The sequence below is a fragment of the Lampris incognitus genome, chromosome 3 (genome assembly GCF_029633865.1).
Source record: "Lampris incognitus isolate fLamInc1 chromosome 3, fLamInc1.hap2, whole genome shotgun sequence".
Taxonomy (NCBI): domain Eukaryota; kingdom Metazoa; phylum Chordata; class Actinopteri; order Lampriformes; family Lampridae; genus Lampris; species Lampris incognitus.
Genome location: NC_079213.1, coordinates 92,526,268 through 92,548,536, shown reverse-complemented (window position 1 = coordinate 92,548,536; position 22,269 = coordinate 92,526,268). Strand labels below are relative to the sequence as shown.

Genomic DNA, 22,269 nt, shown 5'->3' with positions numbered 1-22,269 from the left:
GGGCAATTTTGAAGTTCAACAGTTACACCCATTCAACATTGAAGCAAATGACAACTTAGCTTGAACTTTCCAGAAAAGGTTACTCCCTGCTTTTGCATCTTAATTAAATTTTAAGACAGTCATTTGCCAATGCTTCAAATACACACTTAATTCTAGCTAAATACCAACATCCAATTTTCACTGGATATCAAGGGCTTATATATAGTGTAGTGTAGCACTCAACCACTTAGTAACTAATGATTGAGATGCTCCTTAATTTTAAGTTTGAAATTACACTTACTGTACTTCTCTCCATATAAACCTAGCGCTTACCCCAGTGTTTTGTAATGCATCTATCCAGGAGTGCTACAGGGGAGTCGTGGCAGGAGATCATGCTGTCATGTTTGGGGGGACAGCAATGTGAAATGGACCCATTACTCCATCCTGCACTACAGACTTCCGACCAAGAGGGGGGCTGTGGCTCAGTCTTTGCCTATTTCTACTTCGTCTCCTTTATCTTCTTCAGCTCTTTCCTGGTAAGACAGCCATTTAAACCTGCAGTGCTAAAGTTTTGTCTCCCCCTTCTGGCAGGGAGAGTAATTACTTGTCTTTCAGCACTCTCCGGGGCAGAAAAGCTACACCAACGGTTATCCGTGTTTGTCCCCGCCGTCGACCGCTTTCTCTCTCTTTTTTGTTTTTTACTTTAATTCTTCCTCTGATGGCCGAGTTCCTTTTTTCTCTGGCGCATCAGAAACTTTTCTTGGATGCTTCTTTGGGTTTTTCTGCCATAGCGTCCAAGTCTGGAAGTTTTATGGCAGAAAGCCCTGAAGGCCAGCCGGTCAGAGGCATGCTAACGCCTTCATCACACGAAAGTTCAGCTCTGGCAAAGCAATCATTGCTGGTGAAAGTAAAATGCATCACTACACACCATTTCTGGTGTGCCGGCACGGGAACGTCGCCGCAGATTTAAAACACTGGTGCGAAATACAGAGAGATTTACCCGGCGGTGATGGGCTTAATCATCATCGGTTGAACTCGTTTGGCAAGGGCTTGAATGTCAAGGACATTCATTTATATGTAAAAGTCCTGCACTCTAGCTTTAACTAGTATACTACAGTGCTCTGCTTTCCATTAAAAAACCTATCTAAACTAAAGGTTTTTAACTACAGAAGTTATGTCCTATTATTCTCTCGCTACCTCTTTTGAACTAATACGTCTCAATTGTATCAAGGTTTATATAATAACATACATTCAGCTCTTCATTTTCTTTTTATTCATCTCTCCTCTATGGGTGAAGTGGGTATAATTGGCAAAATCAAAATATTGAAAACTGAAATATCACAGATTTCACATAGATTTAACTGATCTGTGTATTTCCTGGAGAAAATGTCTTCCTGATGTTTCATACCCTCGATATACTATATTTTCCCCATTAACACCTTCACACACAAACATGGACAAATCTACTTTAATAAATATGGATCCTTCCACTTAAGTTTCACCTTCATTTGTTGTTTGTCTTTTGGCCAGATGCTGAACTTGTTTGTGGCCGTGATCATGGACAACTTTGAGTATCTGACGAGAGACTCCTCCATCCTTGGGCCTCACCACCTCGACGAGTTTGTCCGAATCTGGGGGGAGTATGACCGCGCTGCCTGGTCAGTGTCTTTCAGTCTCTGTATATTACACCAGCAAATCAATAAAAACACAAATGCTGTTGTGGGCAAGCAAATGCAACAAAAGCATAGTGTCACACAGGTTTCTATTTCACAAATACACACATAGGTTACAGGGTTGATCCTCACGTCAGCACCAAGGTCGTGCTACAACTATCAAAATACACACCAACAGCGTCTAACAAATTTCGCATGGCCAAACCAGTCAGCGTGAACCACTCTGTTGTTTCAGGTCCATGAAGGTGAAATCATAATCAAAATACGTGGCAAGTACAATAACTGTAAATGATTTTTCTCGATGAATTTTGTGCAGGGATTTATAGATAAGGGGCAGCACGGTGGCGCAGTGGTTAGCGCGGTTGCCTCACAACAACAAGGTCCAGGGTTCAAGGCCCGAAGTAGTCCAACCATGGGGAAGGGGTCATCCCGGGTCATCCTCTGTGTGGAGTTTGCATGTTCTCCCCATGTCTGTGGGTTTCCTCCAGGTTCTTCGGTTTCCTCCCATAGTCCAAAGACATGTAGGTCAGGTGAATTGGCCGTACTAAATTGTCCCTGTGTGTGTGTGTGTGTGTGTGTGTGTGTGTGTGTGTGTGTGTGTGTGTGTGTGTGTGTGTGTGTGTGTGTGTGTGTGTGTGTGTGTGTGTGTGTGTGTGTGTGTGTGTGTGTGTGTGTGTCAGCCCTATGATGGCCTGGCGGCCTGTTCAGGGTGTCTCCCCGCCTGCTGCCCAATAACTGCTGGTATAGGCTGCAGCATCCCTGTGACCCTGAGAGCAGGATAAGTGGTTGGAATAATGGATGGACTTATAGATAACTAAAAGATCCATGTAAGAACGTACTGTCACACCTGATGAATGGAGAAGAGGAACTCATGTTAAGAGCATGGGGGCAATATAGGATGTTCAGTAAACAACAGACCTCACTCTGCATAGATGCACGCAGCATTGTTTGATCCTGTTCATTTGGGAACTAAAGTGTACATTGTGGTTGTTTCTGTACTGGAGAACATGAGGTACAATCCATAACTAGCTGAGATCACTGGAAATGATGGATTTTAATACAAAAATTGATGTCAAAATGTAACAGCTTCGCTTCTGTTGCAGGTTTTGTAGAAGAGTAAAGAAAATAGAATCAGTAACTAATAATCAACCCCACACACATCTAGGCCATCTAAGGCTAGATTGGCTCATTCACCACCTCGGAAGAGGTTTGAGAAACACTAAATCTTAAAACAATGGAGTATGCAAAGTTGTGGTCAGCTTGATTTGTGCTCTGCAAAATCTTTCTATGCCATGGCTTGTGGGGTGAAGGAACGGCATCTGAATTAGATGCAATATTCTTTAAAAGAGGGTTGGATGTTGGTTTGAATATTTAATCTTTGTTTGCAGAGGAAATACCCACCATGTTGCGGACTGTGCTTGTGTAATTATTGACAACTAAAGACATGTATGCTCTTTCCAGTGGTAGGATCCACTATAAGGAGATGTACAAAGTTGCACGCACTATCTCACCTCCCTTGGGCTTTGGAAAGAACTGCCCGCAGAGGGTGGCATGCAAGGTTTGGTTTCCACCCCACGTCAACACTTCCTCTCTGCCTCGTCCCCGTGGGATCCTTCCTTCCTGACCTCCTCCTATCCCTCATTTCTTCCCCCTTCGCCAACTGTCACCACCCTGCCTGACCTTAAAGGGGGTGTCACTCAGCTCAAAGAATGATGACGCTCCAGTCTTGGGGTACTAAGGAACAGGACATCCCTGTTGAATCTGGGCTAAAAAAAACAAAACAAAAAAAAAGTGAATATATTGAAGCACATTTGAAACTCCTTGAAGTTTACTTTTTGAAGTTTTTGGTTGAAAGATTCAGGGGAGCCTGTCTCTTTCTACCTGCTGGATCTGGCCTAGAGACTGGTAATCAGTATTTATACACACACACACACACACACACACACACACACAAACACACACACACACATCACATCCATGCACATAAACTCATGCATTCACAGATACCAACTATAGATGTATGAGGCAAGTATTTGGCATTTGCACCAGATCCAGTGAGGCTGTCATTCCTTTGCTCATCCTGTCTAAGATTTTCTCCTTTCCGCAGATTTCTATGCCCTGTTGGCAGCATAGAAAGAAAACAGCTTGTTTTTCCTATTTTCTATTCTCTCCTTCGGTCTGCTGACTTGGAATAATCCTTTCTCTTTTATCTCCTCCCTTTATCGTTCTCCTACCTTTTCCCTCTCCGGTGCTTTTTTCCTCTTCCTTGGGAATGCACTCCCTGACTCCTCTACTGCTATTCACTTGCTCTTCCTCCCACTATCACCCCTCCTCCTCCTCCTCCCTCTTGTCGTCATCTTCATGGCTCCCTGGCGCTCCCAGTGGTCGTATCCATTACACTGACATGTATGAGATGTTGACCAACATGTCGCCACCTCTAGGCCTCGGCAAGAAATGCCCCTCCAAGGTGGCATACAAGGTAGACTAAACACTGAAGACAGACAGGCACTGCCTTCATACTTAAAACAGTGAGGGTTAGCACTGTAAAAACAACAACAACAAAAGCAAAACCTCATTTTGTGTGTCGCGCAGTGGATACGCAAAGTCTTTTTTCTGTCTATATACGATGTAATATTGCTTGTTGACACAGTTTTATGTTCTGGTGTTTTTCCACTGGCAGATGATGTGTGCCATAAAACATAATTTGCCTGTTTGGTAATGCTTTGCATCTTTGCAGAGAACTAAAACATCATCTGTTTGTTGTCTTTTGATGAAAGTGGCTTGGTTGACTATATCTTACTAACTAAGCCTGTTAGATGAACTCAGTGAGCAAAATCTTAAACATTTAATGGCTATTGGTAGAAGTCATTGGTCGAAGTTTGCTGTCAAATGGTTACATGTCATTCATTTCCTCCTTTGTTTCTTACATATCTGCCTGCATGTGCCCCTTGCCTCGGCCTGGTGTTTCATCAGTGGGTTAATACTGTAATGTATGCGTTTGTGTGTGCAAGTCTCCGAGATGCATGCATGCTTTATTTGCAGATGATACTTCTCTTTGACCGCATGTTTAGTGTGAGTATCTGTTTTGGTTGTTTTGTGTTTTGCCATGCGAGATAGAAAATACATACTATACAGGATTTCCACCAGCCAATAAAATAATTCTTACTATTTCTACAAATAGTTACAGGTATGTGAGTTTATGGTGTGAAATAGGCCTATAAGCTGTAACTTATGTTACAATGATAAGTATGATCACTGTTTGGTGTTTTGAGTAGTGAATGACTTTCTCTCCTCTCTCTCCGCCCTCCGCTATCAGAGGCTGGTCTTAATGAACATGCCAGTGGATGAGGGGATGTCTGTCCACTTCACTTCCACCCTCATGGCCCTCATCCGCACTGCCCTGGAGGTCAAGATAGCCCGAGGTTTGAGACAAACTTATGATAAATAGACAACGGGTGCTACGGTAGTGCACAGTATAGTGTGGAGCGTATGTATTTCCAAAGATGCACACGTGTTTTCTGCTTGTCTGTCTCAAATGTGAAGTATCTCTGTTTTTCTGTTTTTGTCTGTGACTGTTTTTTCCACTGTGTTTGTGGTTGTGTGTGTGTGTGTGTGTGTGTGTGTGTGTGTGTGTGTGTGTGTGTGTGTGTGTGTGTGTGTGTGTGTGTGTGTGTGTGTGTGTGTGTGTTCGCCTGTATACTGTACCAGGAGGGGAGGACAGAGGTCAGTTGGACATTGAACTGCAGAAAGAGATCAGTGTCATCTGGCCTCACCTTTCTCAGAAGACACTGGACTTGCTGGTACCGATACCCAAAGGTGACACTGCCATTACAGTACAAATCACTGCACTGCACACCACTGACCCTCACTCCAGTCCATCATCAAGTATGAATAGGATTGTAGTACACTTGGGCATCCGGGTAGCGTAGCGGTCTATTCCGTTGCCTACCAACGCCGGCATCCCAGTTCGAATCCTTGTGTTGCCTCCGGCTTGGTCGGGTGTCCCGACAGACACAATTGGCCGTGTCTGTGGGTGGGAAGCCGGATGTAGGTATGTGTCCTAGTCGCTGCTCTAGCGCCTCCTCTGGCCAGTCGGGGCGCCTGTTCAGGGGGGAGGGGGAACTGGGGAAATAGTGTGAGCCTCCCACGTGCTACGTCCCCTGGTGAAACTCCTCACTGTCAGGTGAAAAGAAGCAGCTAGCGACTCCACATGTATCTGAGGAGGCATGTGGTAGTCTGCAGCCCTCTCCAGAATGGCAGAGGGGCTGGAGCAGCGACCAGGGAGGCTCAGAAGAGTGGGGTAATTGGCCGGATACAATTGGGGAGAAAAAGGGGGAGAAAAAAAAGGATTGTAGTACACTTGATTATATAAAATCTTTGTAAATGTTTTACAGTTTTTTTGGTTTTTTTTGTTTTTTTGTTTTTTTGCTATTAGTATTATTATTTTATTATTATTGTCATTCGCAGCAGCTACATAAGTAGCAACAGAAGATGTTGTAGTGTTAGAATGTTATTTGTAATGGTATTGGTGTTCTATTCTTTTCTAATATGTTCCATTTCAGTCCATTTCATTCATTTTTGTTTATTCTATCATTTTTGATTTGTTTCTTGGATCCCCATTAGCCTGCACTTAATCTCTTTCCTATACTTTATATGTAATGTCAGACAAATCTTACAATGGGGAATGTCTTCTGCTCTATTCTCTCCAGCCAGTGACATGACAATAGGGAAGATCTATGCTGCCATGATGATCATGGACTACTATAAACAGAGCAAGGCCAAGAAGCTCCGACAGCAGCTGGAAGAACAGGTACATCTCTTTTTACAATGCTTGTTTCATTTTTTTTTTTAGGTCTTACAATTTGTGTCCTTTGCTTGATTGCGATGGAAATCATATCTTGAGGTTCCTTAAAAGTGTTTATTAAATAACCACTTAACCTTGCTCTTATGATGTTAGGGGACTGTTTGTGGCAGAGCAGCTTTTCCCATCTCTTTGTTGTGTTTCTGTTCTTGTCCTGTAGAAACATGCTCCCATGTTCCAGCGAATGGATGCCTCCTCTCTGCCTCAAGACATCCTGTGCAGTGCCAAAGCGCTGACCTTCCTCTCACACACTGCCGGATCTGCTCTGTAAAGCATCAGCTTTAGTCTCCTTAACAGTTTGGTCATTAAATCAAGTGGGAAGAAAGGAATTTTTGTTGTTGTTGGGTTTTTTTTCCTCGTCATGCATCTGTTTCCTTCCATAACTTGGTTACTATCAATAATATTGGATAAATGTGTGTGTGGGGGGTGGCAGGTGGAGTCTTTTCATTGTGACAATCATTGTATTAACTACCATGGGCATACATTCATCAGTCTCTCTCTCTCTCTTGCTCTCTCTCTGTCTATCCTCTTAGCACCAGAGGAGGCTTTGTGGCTCTCAGTCCAATCTCTCCTCAGGATGTGTTCCTGCAGCCACTGGCTCACACCATGAAAGAGGAGGAGGAAGACTACCACCTCCCCTACCACCACTTCCACCAGCCGCATCACCACAACCTACACACACTGGTAACCACAAAAACTAAAATGCAGTATCTTCACATCTAACTGGTGACAGTTGCCCCCTTATGGAATTGGCATGCCATGCTCAGGATGCTCGGGCCCATTCATTTTCTAAGACAAAAATAATGTTGGTAAATTTTATCAGAATCAACTTTTTTTTTTTTGGTTCACTCTAACAGAAAGGTTGGCCACAGTTGAACGCTTTAAATGACATCAACTATTTTACTCAACCACACACTTGCATTGCAGTAAAACCCACTTGCTGCAACATCACATGAGTTACACCCAGAAAATATCTATAAAATTGACTTCCGGTTTGACTAATGGCAGAGTAAGTTATAAACTGCGAGAGCTCTGTTGAAATCCTGGCTAAATTTTGTTGAAATGTACTCGACTTCCACTACTACTTTGCGTTAATCTTCGCGGAAGACTATCAAAGATGGGGAAACCAAACAAAAAGCATAACCAACAGGCAAAGGACGAAAATGATGAAGTTAACCGTGATGATGAAGCACTAACAAGCCAAACTAGCGTTGTGGAAGCTAGCAACTCGCCGCTAACCTTAATGGACATGGAGAAGCTGCTGAAGGCCATGGAAGAACGTATTACATCCAAACTGTCCAATTCTCTGGTGATCGGGAAATTATTGACCGACACAATCAAACAATTGTACAAATGGAAACGGCGCTCTATGACATGCAAACGAGACTTATTTCCCTAGAATCCTCCTGTGTAGCCCTGAACAAAGAAAATGAAGTACTCAAATTCAAGTTGCATGACTTGGAAAACGGGTCGAGGCGCAACAACATTCGTATAACGGGCATACCGGAAAAAGTTGAAGGCTCACAACCTATGTCTTTTGAAGCATGTCTCAAAGAAATTTTTGGTGCTGGCACTTCTCCCACCCCTTTAGTTGTGGACCGGGCTCACAGAGTACCCACTCCACGGAGGAAACGGAACGACCCCCCACATCCAGTCATCGCACAGATCCACCACTACCAGACGAAGGAGCACATCCTGAAGATGGCGAGGGAGGCGGGATCCCTCAGTTTTCATGGGTCCGAAATACACACCTACCCGGACTACAGCGTGAAGGTCTCGGACAAAAGAGCCGCGTAGTCGACCGTCAAGTCGCAGCTGAGAAATGCTGGCTTTACATACAAAATGTTTTTACCTGCCAAACTCCAGGTCACCGACAAGAATGGACAGAAATTTATTTTTCTTTGTCCCGCTGAAGCATCTTTGTTTCTTCAGAATCATCTGCTACACACAACCCCTGCGCCAATTTTTTCTTGGACAACCAACTATCAAGCTGGTGGTGGTGAGTAGCCTCTGTGGAAGGTGACTGGACGCCTTGCTGTTTCCCACTTTTCATATGATTTTTTTTTTTTGTGGCAAGTTATGTGTTTGTATATAGCTGTTAAAACGACATAGTCATAATTTTAAATTCACAACTATAAGGCAAGCTTCAGTCATGGATTCATGTGAATCCCTACTTGTATTTCTCGCGGTCATTTTGATGTGCAAGTTAATGTTCTGTTGGATTATGAAACTTTTTCTCGGTCTGCACTATTTAGTACCACTAATTTATGTTTAAGACAGGTTAACTAAAACTATTTTATTCTTTTCTTTCGCAGTGGTACTTCAATTTTGTTGATATCTCACAGTATTCTCTTTAATTCAGTCGTTGATACAAAAGTACCTATCTACTATTCTTTATGTCGTTCTATAGAGTTAATGCAAAAATAGATACATTAGTCATTTCGTTTTGTTTCACATTACTAAACTTTGTAAAACAGAGTTCAAGTGTGAGTTAGGCGCCTTACAATGGCGGTCTGGAGTATTAAGAGGCCAGTAGAGGTAATTAACCCCTGCCATCCCTCAACCTTCACTCTCAATCCTCTGCGGGTTTTTTTATTCTTTTTTTTTTCTTTCTTTCCCCCTTTCATCTCTGCTGCTCCCATATTTCCTTCATCTTCAGTGATTAAGTACCAAGTCCTTGGAGTGGGTTGCTTGTCGCTCATTTGTACTATTCAAACCAGGTTAATAATACATGACAGTGACCTCTAATTACACTCAGAACCAACCCATCCACTTTGTCTCTCTAAATACTAAAGGCATAAATAATTGGATTAAAAGACAGAAAATTATGTCCCACTTACAACACTTAAATGCAGATGTAGCCTTCCTACAAGAAACTCATCTTGTAAATAATCATGCCGTTTACCTTAAAAGAGGATGGGTTGGTCAAGTATTTCATTCACGATTCAATGCTAAAGCCAGAGGAACAGCAATCCTCGTACATAAAGATATCCCATTCCAAGTGAAAGAGGTAATTAGTAGTGATGTCCCAATCAAGTTTTTTGGGCTCTGATCCAATTTCGATCATTTAATATTGCTATCTGCCGATTCCGATCCGATACATTTTCCTAGAATAACCAATCCAATGTATGTGCTTGACGATTGAATGGCTCTGCAATGCATTAAGAAAGAAAATGCCTGCATCCAAGCTGTTCCTTAATGGGTTTTTATTTATTTTCAAAACAGTATAAATATGCCTCTTATCGCAAGTCCACTTGTAGTGCAGCACTGGTTTTAATTTGTTCTTTAACAAAATAGCCAAGTAATTGTAAACAAACTAAAATATATAGCTTATTCCACTTAGTGCAAATAGTCACAAAATGCTTGTCTATTTCCCACATGTTCAGCATCTCCTCGATTGCCTGTTTGACATGCTGTGCTGTATGGGACTCGCTAAACGGATGTGCATGCAATACCGCAGACCTCAGCTCAAAAGCAGAGCCGATCCAGTGTGCAGTGACGCTAAGCATTGACATAGGGCTAACATCAGGACTCCAAATGTCTGTAGTAAATGCAATAGCCTTCACATCTGATAAAAGACCTCGTAGGTGGTCATGAACTTTGTTGTACAGCTCCAGCAGGGCTGTTCATGACGTGTAGTATCGGGAGGGTAGGACATAACGTGGCTCCAACAGCTCCAAAAGACGGCCAAAACCAGTGTCCTCTACCACAGCGATGGGCTGGTCATCCAAAGCAATGAATTCAGCTACTTTTTCAGTTATCTTTTTGGCCTTGTCGCTGCCAGGAGGAAATTTCTCTCTTTTTAAAAGTACCCTCCAGTGTGATTTGCTTCGGTGCAGCCTGGTCGATGTGTCCTGGTCATGCCTGATTCTGCCGCAAATTGTGCTCCCTGTTTATGACAGCTGTGTGACAGCGGACTGAGCGGAGTTTTCGCAAAACAAAACAAAAGATCATACTTATTTTCTGCTCAATCCGATCCGATCTCTTAAAAAATGCCTGAATCAGCCTCGATCCCGATCCTTAAGATCGCATCGGGACATCCCTAGTAATTAGTGATCCAGACAGGAGATTTGTTATTGTCTCTGGGCAACTGTTCACCAATCTTGTTATTTTGCTAAGTGTTTATGCCCCAAACAGTGATGATCATATTTTTTTCAACAAGTTTTTCTCTATTATACCTGGGCATAATGATTATAATTTGATACTGGGAGGTGACTTTAACTGTGTTCTCAACTCCATTTTGGATAGCTTGTCAAACAGAGCTCAGCCTCTCTCTAAGTCTGCTAAGGTTATCAGTGAGTACATCACTCAGAATGGTCTTTCAGACATCTGGAGATTTAAGTTCCCTGACCAAAAAGTTTTTTTTTCTTCTCTAAGGTCCACCATACATATACTCACATTGACTACTTTCTTCTTGATAATAGACTACTTGGGAATGTAAGCTTCTGCTCATCACAGTATTATCACTTCAGATCATGGTGCCATTTCATTTTGTTTAGCTCTACCTAACTGCCTCAGGCCCTCTTGTTGCTGAAGACTCAACCCTCCCCTATTAGCTGATGAACAATGCATACACTTTGTCTCTTCTCAAATTAGTTTTTTTCTTGCAACTAATGTTTCCTCAGAAACGTCCCATTCAGCCTTATGGGCGGCACTCAAGGCCTATCTCCGTGGGCAGATAATTGAATACTCTTCTAGGGTAAATAAAACAAGAGCTTCTAGACTTGATAATATCTCTAGATCCATCGCTGACATTGATAGCTATTACTCCTCCTCCCCTACTCCAACCCTTTTCAAAAAAAGACTGCGTCTGCAGACAGAATATGACTTACTTTCTACAGACAGGGTGGTACATCTACTCACAAAAGCTCAGCACAACACTTATGAATCGGGTGACAAGGCCGGCAAGCTACTAGCCCAGCAAGCATGTCAAGCTGCTTCTTCTCACTTAATCACCAAGATTTGCAGTCAAGCAGGGGAAATGGTAATGTACTAGATAGAAATAAACAACATTTTTAAGCAATATTACAGTAAGTTATATGGTTCTGAATGTGATGGAAATCGTCCACAACTTGACTCCTTCCTGGAGAACCTAACCTTCCCCTCAGTCTCGGTCCTACAAAACTGCTAACTGGGTGGTGAGATTTTTGAGACAGAAATTCTAGAAGCTATTAAATTCTTACAAAATAATAAGACACCTGGACCAGATGGCTTCACCTCTGAATTTTAAAAAAAATTGCTTCCAACTTGTCCCCCTGCTTCAAGCCATGTTTAATAAATCTCTGTCAGTGGGGTGCCTTCCGCAAACCCTATGACACTTGTTGATAACACTTCTGCCAAAAAAGGATAAAGACCCACTTCAGTGTGCTTCATACCATCCGATTTCCTTATTAAATGTAGATTATGGAATACTAGCTAAAATTCTAGCAGCTAGATTAGAGAAGATTTTGCCTCGGATTATATCTCCAGACCAAATGGGTTTCATTCTAAATAGGCATTCCAGCTCAAACTTGAGAAAATTGCTAAATATTATATACTCCTCTCCGAGCCGCTCCCTTGAAATGGTTGTGTCACTTGATGCTGAAAAAGCGTTTGATCGCGTTGAATGGCAATAATTGTTTTCAACCCTAAATAAATTTGGATTTGATGATACCTTCATCTCTTGGATTAGACTACGTTACTCTCTTCCTTTGGCCAGTATGATCACCAATGGACAATAATCTAGATATTATTCACTTGGCAGGGGTACTCGTTAAGGTTGCCCTTTGTCGCCCCTTCTTTTCGCTATTGCCATTGAGCCCTAAGCCATCACTCTTAGACAGTCTAGGGAATTTTTGGTTGTGGAACATGCGGGCACAATTTATAAACTGTCTTTGTATGCAGACGATCTTCTGTTGTATATTTCAAACCCTTTGACTTCATTTCTCCCATTATTGACATTTTGACTAAGTTTGGAAAAGTTTCAGTTCAATTCAATTCAATTTATTGTCATTAAAAACAATGTGCAGGCACATGTTAAAAATGAAATGAGGGCTGTGGCTTCACCAAACAGTGCAAGACAGACAGACAAACACAGCAAACACAGTATAAGATATACACATGAAGACTAAAAGCTAAAAATAAGTTAAAAAAAGAGCAAGAGTACAAAATATTTAAGAATATCTACAGACATTTAGTGGGGAGACAGGTTCAGGTGGGCAACAGCTTGTGGAAAGAAGCTGTTTTTGAGCCTGGTAGCATGGGCTCTGAGGCTCCTGTAGCGCCTCCCAGAGTGCAGGGGGGAGAACAGTCCATGGTTGGGGTGGGTGGGATCTCTGCTGATGCTGAGACCCCTTTGAAGGCAGCGTTTGTGATAAATGTCTTTTATGGCTGGAAGCTGGGTACCTGTGATATATTGGGCCGCCTTGATGACCCACTGCAGAGCTTTCTGGTCTACTGAGGTGCAGTTGCCGTACCACACTGAGATGCAGCTAGTCAGGGTGTTCTCTATGGTGCAGTGGTAGAAGTTGGTGAGCATTTTGGGGGATAGATGGGCGCTCCTCAGCCTCCTCAGGAAATGCAGGCATTGTTGGGCCTTTTTCACAAAGGGCTGGGTGTTTAATGTCCAGGAAAGTTCCTCACTGATGTGGACTCCAAGGAATTTAAAGCTGGAAACACGCTCCACTTCCACCCCATTGATGTGTATGGGGGAGTGGCTGCAGCTTCTAGACCTCCTGAAGTCCGCAATCAGCTCCTTCATCTTCTGCACATTGAGGACAAGCTTGTTGGTAGTACACCATGATGTGAGGTGCTGAATCTTGTCCCTGTAAGCCGACTCGTCATTGTTGGTGATACGGCCAATGACTGGGGTGTCATCTGCAAACTTAACTATAACATTTGAAGGGTGAGTTGGCAGGCAATCGTGGGTAAAGAGGGAAAAAAGAAGGGGGGCTCAGAACACAGCCTTGAGGGGCACCTGTGCTGAGGGTCAGGGTGGAGGAGGATGCAAAGTTAATTTTCAGAAAAGTGAAATGTTCCCCCTTAATCAGGCAGCTACCCTAATTCCTATCTCATATTTCCCATTCAAGATAGTCAAAAACGGCTTTAACTATCTTGGGGTTGAAATCACACACACTTTCTCAGCTCTTTTCACCAAGAATTTTGGTATTTTATTTGAAAAATGTAAACAAATTATGGCTGGATGGATGAAGTTCCCTGTCTATAGTTGGAAGAGTCAATCTTATTAAAATTATTATATTACCAAAATGTACTTACCTATTCCAAAATATCCCCATTCTGATCAAGAAGTCTTTTTTAATTCATTAGAGAAGAGTATAATTTCATTTACCTGGAACAGTAAACCACATAGAATTAAAAGAAGTGTGCTGCAGAGACCTAAAAAGCTTGCTGGCCTTGCTCTACCTAATTTCATTTATTATTATTGGGCTTGTAATATTAAGAAAATATTATCCTGGGTGGGGGAGTGTGCGCAAGATCCTGGATGGGGGAGTGTGCGCAAGACAGCTGTGAGGCCTGGGTACAAATGGAACATGCTTCCAGCCCATTTAATTTACGCTCCTTAATTTTGTGCCTCCTCAAAGCCAATTTTCTTCCAACCCAATAGTGTGCCATTCAGTTAGAATTTGTTCACAATTTAGGAGACATTTTAAGTTCCATAGGACATCAGTACTTTCCCCTATCCAAAATAATTACAACTTCCCACCTTGTCTCTCTGATTCTACCTTTGGAGTTTGGTTCTCAGAGGGAATCAAGTCACTTTCTAATTTATATGTTGATGGAAAATTCAGTTCGTTTTTTTTATTATATATTTTATTTTAAGTTTTTTGGTTTTATATTCAAGACACACACAAGATGAAAAAAATAACAGACAAAAAACAAAAACAACAAAAAGGAGGGTGGAAAAGAGCTGCCAGACATATATAGGTATATAATGTAACTTGGTTCACAGCAGTTTTCAAGAAATTACACAGGCATTACAAGAGTACAGATAAAAGGTAAAAAGTGCCGGGTTGCATCACTACAGACTGTAATTAAAAATTATTTTTCTTTTAGATAGTCAGTGAATGGACCCCATATGCTCAGGAATCTATTGGGTGTTTTAGATTTATGGAAGCGTATTCTCTCCATCTGCATGTAGCGCTTTACATGTATGATTATGATCATTTCATTGAGCCATTTCTGAAAGCAGGGGGGCGTAGGCAATTTCCAATCTGTTAGGATGCCGATTGTTCCTCAGGTGTATAGCTTAAAGCAGACTCTGAGCATGCAGGTCCCAGCTTTGGATCAGGAGGAATGTCCCTTTCATAGACTCTGGAGAACCACTGGAATATTTCACACCAAAATTTGTATAAGTGAAGACAGAGCCAGAAAAGATGCGCAAGAGAACCTTCTTCAGTTTTGCATCTGTCACACACTGGAGAAACGGACGGGTAAATTTTGTGTAGTTCGGTCTTTGAATAGTGGAGTCTATGGATGACTTTGACTTGGATCAGTTTATATCTGACATTGATCGAGCAAGTTTGGATTCTAGTCAAACCTTCATTCCAAATGTTGTCAGACACTTCAAGATTCAGCTCAGTGGACCAGACTTCCTTCAGATGGTTAGTAGATACAGAGGTGGTAAACAGACACACAAAGCAAGATATCAGATGTTTGGAGTCCAGAGGAAGCTGCAGGAGGTCATAGAATGGGCAACTCTGGCCTGTTTTCAAAATTTTGAATTTTGTCTTTGATAATACCAAATTTGGAGATAACGAAATAAGTGGGAGTTAGAGATGTTAAATTTTGTTTTCAGCTGATTAAATAATGCAAACTTTTTATCTATATATAAATCTCCAAGGGTTGCAATACCCCTGTCCCTCCAGACAGCAAATGCTCCATCCATCTGAGATGGCAAAAAGGAATGGTTATTACATATAGGAGTGTATATTGAGATATTAGGCAGTTTGTTAACACTTCTGATCTGATTCAGAATCCTAAGAGAGTTTCTTAGAATAAAATTACTACCAATCAATTTATCAGGGGATTCTGTCTTGGAAAAAAGTAGAGTACAAAGGGAAGTTTTTTACTGCTGTAGTTTCAATGCTTAGCCACAAGGGAGAGTTGTCTCCTTTCTGAGATGTCTTATCTGGGAATCCCCATTGCCAGTAAATCAAAGCCCTTGCATTGGCTGCCCAATAATAGTTCCTAAATACAGGAAGGCCTAAGCCTCCCTCCTTTATTGGCTTTTGCAGATGTGCTTTAGCTATGCGATGAGCTTTATATCCCCAAACAAATGGAAAGATAATAGAGTCCAGTTTCTTAAAAAATGATGACGTCAGAAAGATATGCAGATTCTGAAATAAGTACAAAAATCTGGGGAGAGGCACCATCTTAATTGCGTTAATACAACCCACCATAGACAATGGCAAAATCCTCCACTTCTTTATGTTCAATTTAAGCTTTGTGAGCATATCGGCATAATTGAGTTTAAATAAGTGTTTGGGATTTCGTGGTATTATAAGCCCTAGATATGTCACATGGTCATACTTTAGTTTAAATTGTAGAGTATTAAGGAAATCTGAATCTATACTGTCCGATAGTGGCATGAACTCACTCTTACCCCAATTAATGGTGTAACCAGGGAGTTTTCCAAGTGATTTAACAAAATCTAACAAGGGAGGAACAGAGGCTTCTGGGTCGGTGAGATATATCAATGTATCATCAGCATAAAGGCTCACACGGCTTTCCAGGTCTCCTATCTGAATGCCTCTGATACTGGAATGATTCCTAATTCCTATTGCAAGGGGCTCAAGGGCTGTGTCGAAAAGTAAGGGGATAGAGGATCCCCTGTCTGACCCCACATTGTAGGTCAGAAGGCCCAGATCTGTCACTATTGGTGAGGATAGAGGATGATGGGCACAGATACAGCATTTTGACCCATGCAATAAAGGAATCCCTAAATCCAAATCTTTGAAGTGTTTCAAACATGTAGGGCCACTCTATCTGATCTAATGCCTTTTCGACATCGAGGGACAAGATGGCCACTCCAGAGTCCCCGACCTGGTTGGGATATAAACTATTCAGAAGCCTACGTACATTGCAAAATGAGAATCTACCTGGGATAAACTCCATTAGGGCAGGGTGTATAATTGATGAAATATGCCTCCCCAATCTGTCAGCTAGTATTTTTGTAACCAACTTTTGATCAAAGTTGAGGAGAGCAATGGGTCTGTAACTTCCGGGTTCCGTTTCCTCCTTACCTTTTTTAAACAAAATACATATATTTGCCTCGTATAGGGACTTTGGCAATCTGTTATTTTTAATGGAATCATTAATCATCTGGAGTAAAAGTGGGGCAAGTGTCTTATGAAATGCCTTGTAAAATTCACTACCAAACCCATCTGGGCCTGGCGCTTTACCAGAGGGAAATGTTTTAATTGTCTCTATTAATTCGCTCTCTAAAAAAGTTGAATCTAATTCCAACCTAGCTGAGTCATCCAGTTTTGGCAAATTAAGAGAGTTGAAGAAGCCAGCAAAGTCTGCACTAGTGGCCTGAGACTTAGCGGTGTATAATTCTGAATAAAATTCTTTAAATCGGTTTTTTTCTTTAAATGTTTAATTTTGTGAATTGCACGGCTCACCTGAGCCCCCTTTAATTGTCTGGCCAACAGCCTCTCCAGTTTGTCGCCCAACTCAAAATGTCTCTGTCTGAGCTTGAGTAAGAGTTTGCTACTGTTTCCACTGAGAATACAGTTCCACTCATATTTTAACTTCAAAATCGTATTGTAATCTTCTTGTAGAAGAGAGTTCTTGTAGGACTCTTCAAGCGTTGGGAGTATATTTTCAATATCCACCAACCGATGATGCTGTTCCCTTTTTTTGGAGGCTTCAAATGAAATTATATAACCCCTCATTACTACTTTGAGGGTCTCCCAGAGTATGGAATCTGACACCTCCCCAGTATCATTAGTCTTAAGGAACTCTTTGAATCATGCAGCCATATACTTAATAAACCCTTGGTCTGTGAGCAACCATGGGTTAAAGTGCCAATAATAAATTTGTTTAGGCAAATCAAGCTTCAGTTTTAGTGATATTGGATTATGATCTGATATTAATATGTTGTGATACTTAGTATGATCAATGTTAGATACTAATTTTGCGTCCACTAGAAAATAATCAATTTTCCTATATGACTTATGGACTTGAGAGAAAAACGAATAGTCTCTGTCCGTTGGGTGTTGTAGTGTCCAGATGTCAGTCATATTTCTTGATTTAATTAGGTTATTTAATGTTTGGACAGATGTAAAAAAAATTTGATTAATTTACACAACTTTCCCAAATGTACAATTTGCCAAAATCTCATTTTTTCAGATATTTCCAAATCCGACACTTTGCCCAGAAAAACATTACTTCTTTTCAAATTTGCCAACAAACAATACAATTGATCACATTCTTTCTTTATCCCCACTCTGCAAAGGCTTGATATCAATTTTTCATGACAGAATAAGTAATATCTCCCCTCATTCATTGCAAGTTGTTAGGAGACCTGGGGAAGAGGACCTTGGAAGGGAAATGACTGATGATGACTGGAAGGCTGCACTTGGCCTAATACATACCTCCTCACCATGTGCAAGACACAGCTTAATACAACTAAAAGTTGTTTTGAGAGCACATTTGACCAATGCTAGACTAGCCAAAATGTTTCCTAATGCAGATCCTTCCTGTCCTCGCTGTAAAAGTCAACCAGCAGACTACACACATATGTTCTGGTCATGCCCTAACCTTAAGACATTTTGGACCAGTATTTTTAATGCCTATAGCAAGATGTTTCAAAAAGACATTCCTCCTAACCCCATATATGCCCTATTTGGTTTTGCTCCAGAAACTCGTAGCCTTAAAGGTAAAGCACGCGTAATCATAGCATTTACCTCCTTGCTTGCTAGACGTCTCATTGTTCTCTCATGGAAGCAACAAGCACCACCTAATTTTTCCAGATGGATTAAAGACATACAGTTTTTGAAACTTGAGAAAATCAGATACACCCGTCAAGGCTCTATACAAAAGTTTATGAAGATTTGGACCCCCTTTTTTGAGTATTACAAGAGTTTACAAATCCCATTCAATAAGGAAGATTAGAGTTAGATTGAGGTGGCGGAGACCCCCCCCCCATTTTTATTTTTCTTGTTAAAGAGAAAATATCTATAAAATCCTCCTGGAATCACAAACCCATTATACAATTTGTTTGTTTGTTTGTTTGATTCATTCATTTTTTTGTTAACGATCTAATTTTGTGAAGTAAAATGTCAGTGAAAAATGTTAAAGTGACATTTGAGTCAAAGTAACTTTGGGTAAGGCTGGGATTTGAGGATGGATATTTAGCGGACTGAAAAGATTCAGGAGACTGATTCCTCTCATGTCTCTTTAGAGAAACAAGCTTGCGCCCAGATGGTTCCCTTTTAACACCTCATTCATGGTGGGGAAGTGAATGAGACAAGCGTGCTCCTCATCTTTGTGGTGTTTTGTGTAGGTACCAGAGGTGGTGGAGTATAACAGAGTGATGTGCCAAGCTGCCAGACAGGACCCTGCTATTGACAGATCTCCTGGGAGGACGGCGTCTATCAGAGCATCCTCTATGCCCAGACTTGCGGTTGATGTACAGGTAAAAAACAACAGGAAAAACCTTAAATGAGGTTGTACCTTAACATAAGAGGCTAACCAGTGTTTCACAAATAATATCAACAGTAGACTGGTGCATAAATTAGGTTGGGATGGCACTCACGCTTGGTGTCACTGTCACTTGTGGGCCTCTGGGAGTCCCTCTGGGAGACAGATTTGATTAAACGGTTGAAACAAAGCTGTTAAAATCGCAATTATGCTCTCAACTATTTCTACTGTTTTCTCTCCACATAATTTGTCAGGTGCATGTTTGTATGTGTCTGTGGGTATATGTGGTTGTTTGTTTTTATATGTATTTGTGTGCATTTGCGCGCGTATGTGTGTGTGTGTGTTCTTGTTCTTCATCTTTGTGAGGACCAATTTTGAGTTTTTAACCATCAACGTCAGGACATTTTTGTAAAGCGAGGACATTTTAGCTAGTCCTCACTTTTTTAAGGGTCTAATTTAGGGTTAGGATTTGGGTTTAGGGTTAAGGTTAGAATTAGGTGAAGGTTAGGGTAAGGCTCTGTTGTTTAAGGTTAGAGTTTGGATGAGGGAATAAACATAGTCAATGAAGGGTTCCCACAAAGATAGAAGTACAAGAATTATTGTGTGTGGGGGGGGGCATATGATTTGCTAATGTTACTTCCCATCCGGTTTCTGCATTTGAAAATAGTGTGGGACAACAGCAGAGGAGAGGAAGCTGATGAAGCGTTCCTTCTCCACCATTGGAGACCAGTGTGTGAACGGCCTGTGGCAGGAGCAGCATTCTTTAGAGAAAATCAGTCCTGACCACACGTACAGGCCTCGACAGAGGAACTACAGAGGTCAGTTTTTCTTACAGTAAAATCGTCTAAACAAGATATGGTACATTCTGTTTTCAGTCCGTATAGACTTTCGTCCCTGGCTTCTACAATGATGGAAAACCTATTAAAGCGATAGAATTTAGAAATCTAGTTTTGTGGTTTGGTTTTTTTTTTGCCAACCAGCTACATATGTGTTGAACAACAAGCTCGTGAAACTTGTTTGATTACCACTGGGACCAACCATGGCAAAAATCAACAAGAAAAAAACAAAAAACATGTACTGAAGGCACTTTGGATAGAATCAAAAAGTAGAGTCAAACAGTAAACAGCACTAGTCAAAAGTTTGGACAGACCTACTTATAGTAGGGTTTTTCTGTATTTTCACAAAATTTCAATAAAGTGCTAAATGAAACAACTTGTTGGAGTGGGTTTTATGTTTTTTTTTAATTTGAAATTGTTTTTGAAAGCAATTCAGAAATGGGCAATGATTTCAAGATTTTGAAAAATATACATTCAGGGGTGCCCAGTGGCGTACCAGTTTAATCCGTTGCCTACCAACATAGGGATCGCCAGTTCGAATTCCCATGTTACCTCCGGCTTGGTCGGGCAAGACACAATTGCTTGTAGTGACACTACAGACACAATTGGCCATGTCTGCGGGTGGGAAGTCGAATGTGGGTATGTGTCCTGGTCACTGCACTAGCGCCCCCTGTGGTCGATCGGGGCGCCTGTTCAGGGGGGAGGGGGAACTGGGGGGGGGGGGGGATAGCGTGATCCTCCCACATGCTATGTCCCCCTGGCGAAACTCCTCACTGTCAGGTGAAAAGAAGCAGCTGGTAACTCCACATGTATCGTCGGAGAAAGTGGTAGTCTGCAGCCCCCCCCCCCCCGGATCGGCAGAGGGGGTGGAGCAGCGACCGGGACAGCACGGAAGAGTGGGGTAATTGGACAATTGGGGAGAAGAAAGGGGGAAAAATACATACAATAAGGTGTGTCCAAACTTTTGACTGGTACTGTATATCTTCCTCCCTTTGCCAGCATTGGGTGAAGAGAGGGGGCGGTCTAAGGAACGGCGCCACCTGTTGTCTCCTGATGTTTCCCGATGCAACTCTGAGGAACGTAGCCAGGACCAATCACGAGAGAGGAAACAATCCCGCTCACCCAGTGAGGGACGCACACATGCCTTACAGAGACAGGTGGGGGAACAAGTTTAAAGCTGAAATTATTGTAAAATACGTCAGTGTTTTCTGCATTAATGTATCAGTAACATTACATAAGTGATAGTCTGTATGTGTATGTATGTGTGTGTGTGTTTTCTGCAGATCAACACATCAGGTAGCCCAGCCCATTCAGCCTCAGAGTCGGGAACACCACGTGGTCGGCGCCAGCTTCCCCAGACACCCTCTCGCCCGAGACCTCTCATCTCCTACTCTCCCCTGGTCTGCCAAGCCCACCCTTCTCTCCCACCAGCAACCTCCTCTGAGGGCCAGACGCAGCCTCAGGATGGGCCTGGGGACTCAATAGACACACCGTGGAGGGCTGAGAGGGAGGGGGGTGCGCTGGCTGCATGTCAGGGGTTAGCTGGAGGTCAGAGTTCAGGAGTCAGCCACTCATCTCCGCACCGCTACATCTCAGAGCCATACCTCCCATTCCACGAGGACCTGCAAACTGGCAAGGCAGGCGAGCGACAGGAGACCCTTACCTTTGAGGCTGCCATGGTAACCAGCCTGGGGCGGGCCAACGCCATAAGCTCCGCCCCTCAGCTCAGACACTCCTGGCAGGTTCCTAACGGGCATTTCCGCAAGCACTTGGGCCCGGCTAGTCCCGTTGGTGCCAACGAGCTACTGAGTGACACAGATGAGGATGACCATTGCTAGGGCTCAGAGAGGGAAGAACAAGAAGCAGATGGAAAGAATGATCTTTCACTGTAGATTTGCTCCTCCACTTGAAGTAACTTAAATGGGGAGTAGGTACTCTAGTCAACAGAGAGGCACGGCTCTGGCAACTTTGTGGCCCTGCAAACTGGACACCCTCGGTACTACTTAATAGCCAGTACCGAGTTCTCTATCCCATTTACATGTTTGCTCCTCTTTGTGTGTGTGTGTGTGTGAGAGAGAGAGAGAGAGAGAGAGAGAGAGAGAGAGAGAGAGAGAGAGAGAGAGAGAGAGAGAGAGAGAGAGCGAGAGCAGGCACATCTGCATTGGTGTGCCTGGATCAGTGTGCCACGTGTGTGAGTGTGCTGGTGTGTGTCTGCTTATTTGTACACTCTCAAGAAATCCAGTTTGCTGAATCAAGAGAGAAGCAGCGACATATT

General features: G+C 42.3%; 1 protein-coding gene across 1 annotated transcript in view; it reads left to right on the top strand.

Annotated features, from left to right (window-relative positions):
• LOC130110532 (voltage-dependent R-type calcium channel subunit alpha-1E) overlaps positions 1-21,832 on the top strand; it is a 186,944-nt gene extending 165,112 nt beyond the window's left edge. The window contains 12 exon segments of the mRNA XM_056277664.1: positions 341-515; positions 1,510-1,637; positions 4,035-4,131; positions 4,969-5,074; positions 5,361-5,468; positions 6,362-6,462; positions 6,674-6,780; positions 7,047-7,197; positions 19,022-19,153; positions 19,826-20,000; positions 20,994-21,151; positions 21,278-21,832. Of these exon segments, the coding sequence (XP_056133639.1) occupies positions 341-515; positions 1,510-1,637; positions 4,035-4,131; positions 4,969-5,074; positions 5,361-5,468; positions 6,362-6,462; positions 6,674-6,780; positions 7,047-7,197; positions 19,022-19,153; positions 19,826-20,000; positions 20,994-21,151; positions 21,278-21,832 (1,993 nt within the window).
• Positions 21,833-22,269: the final 437 nt, after the last annotated feature.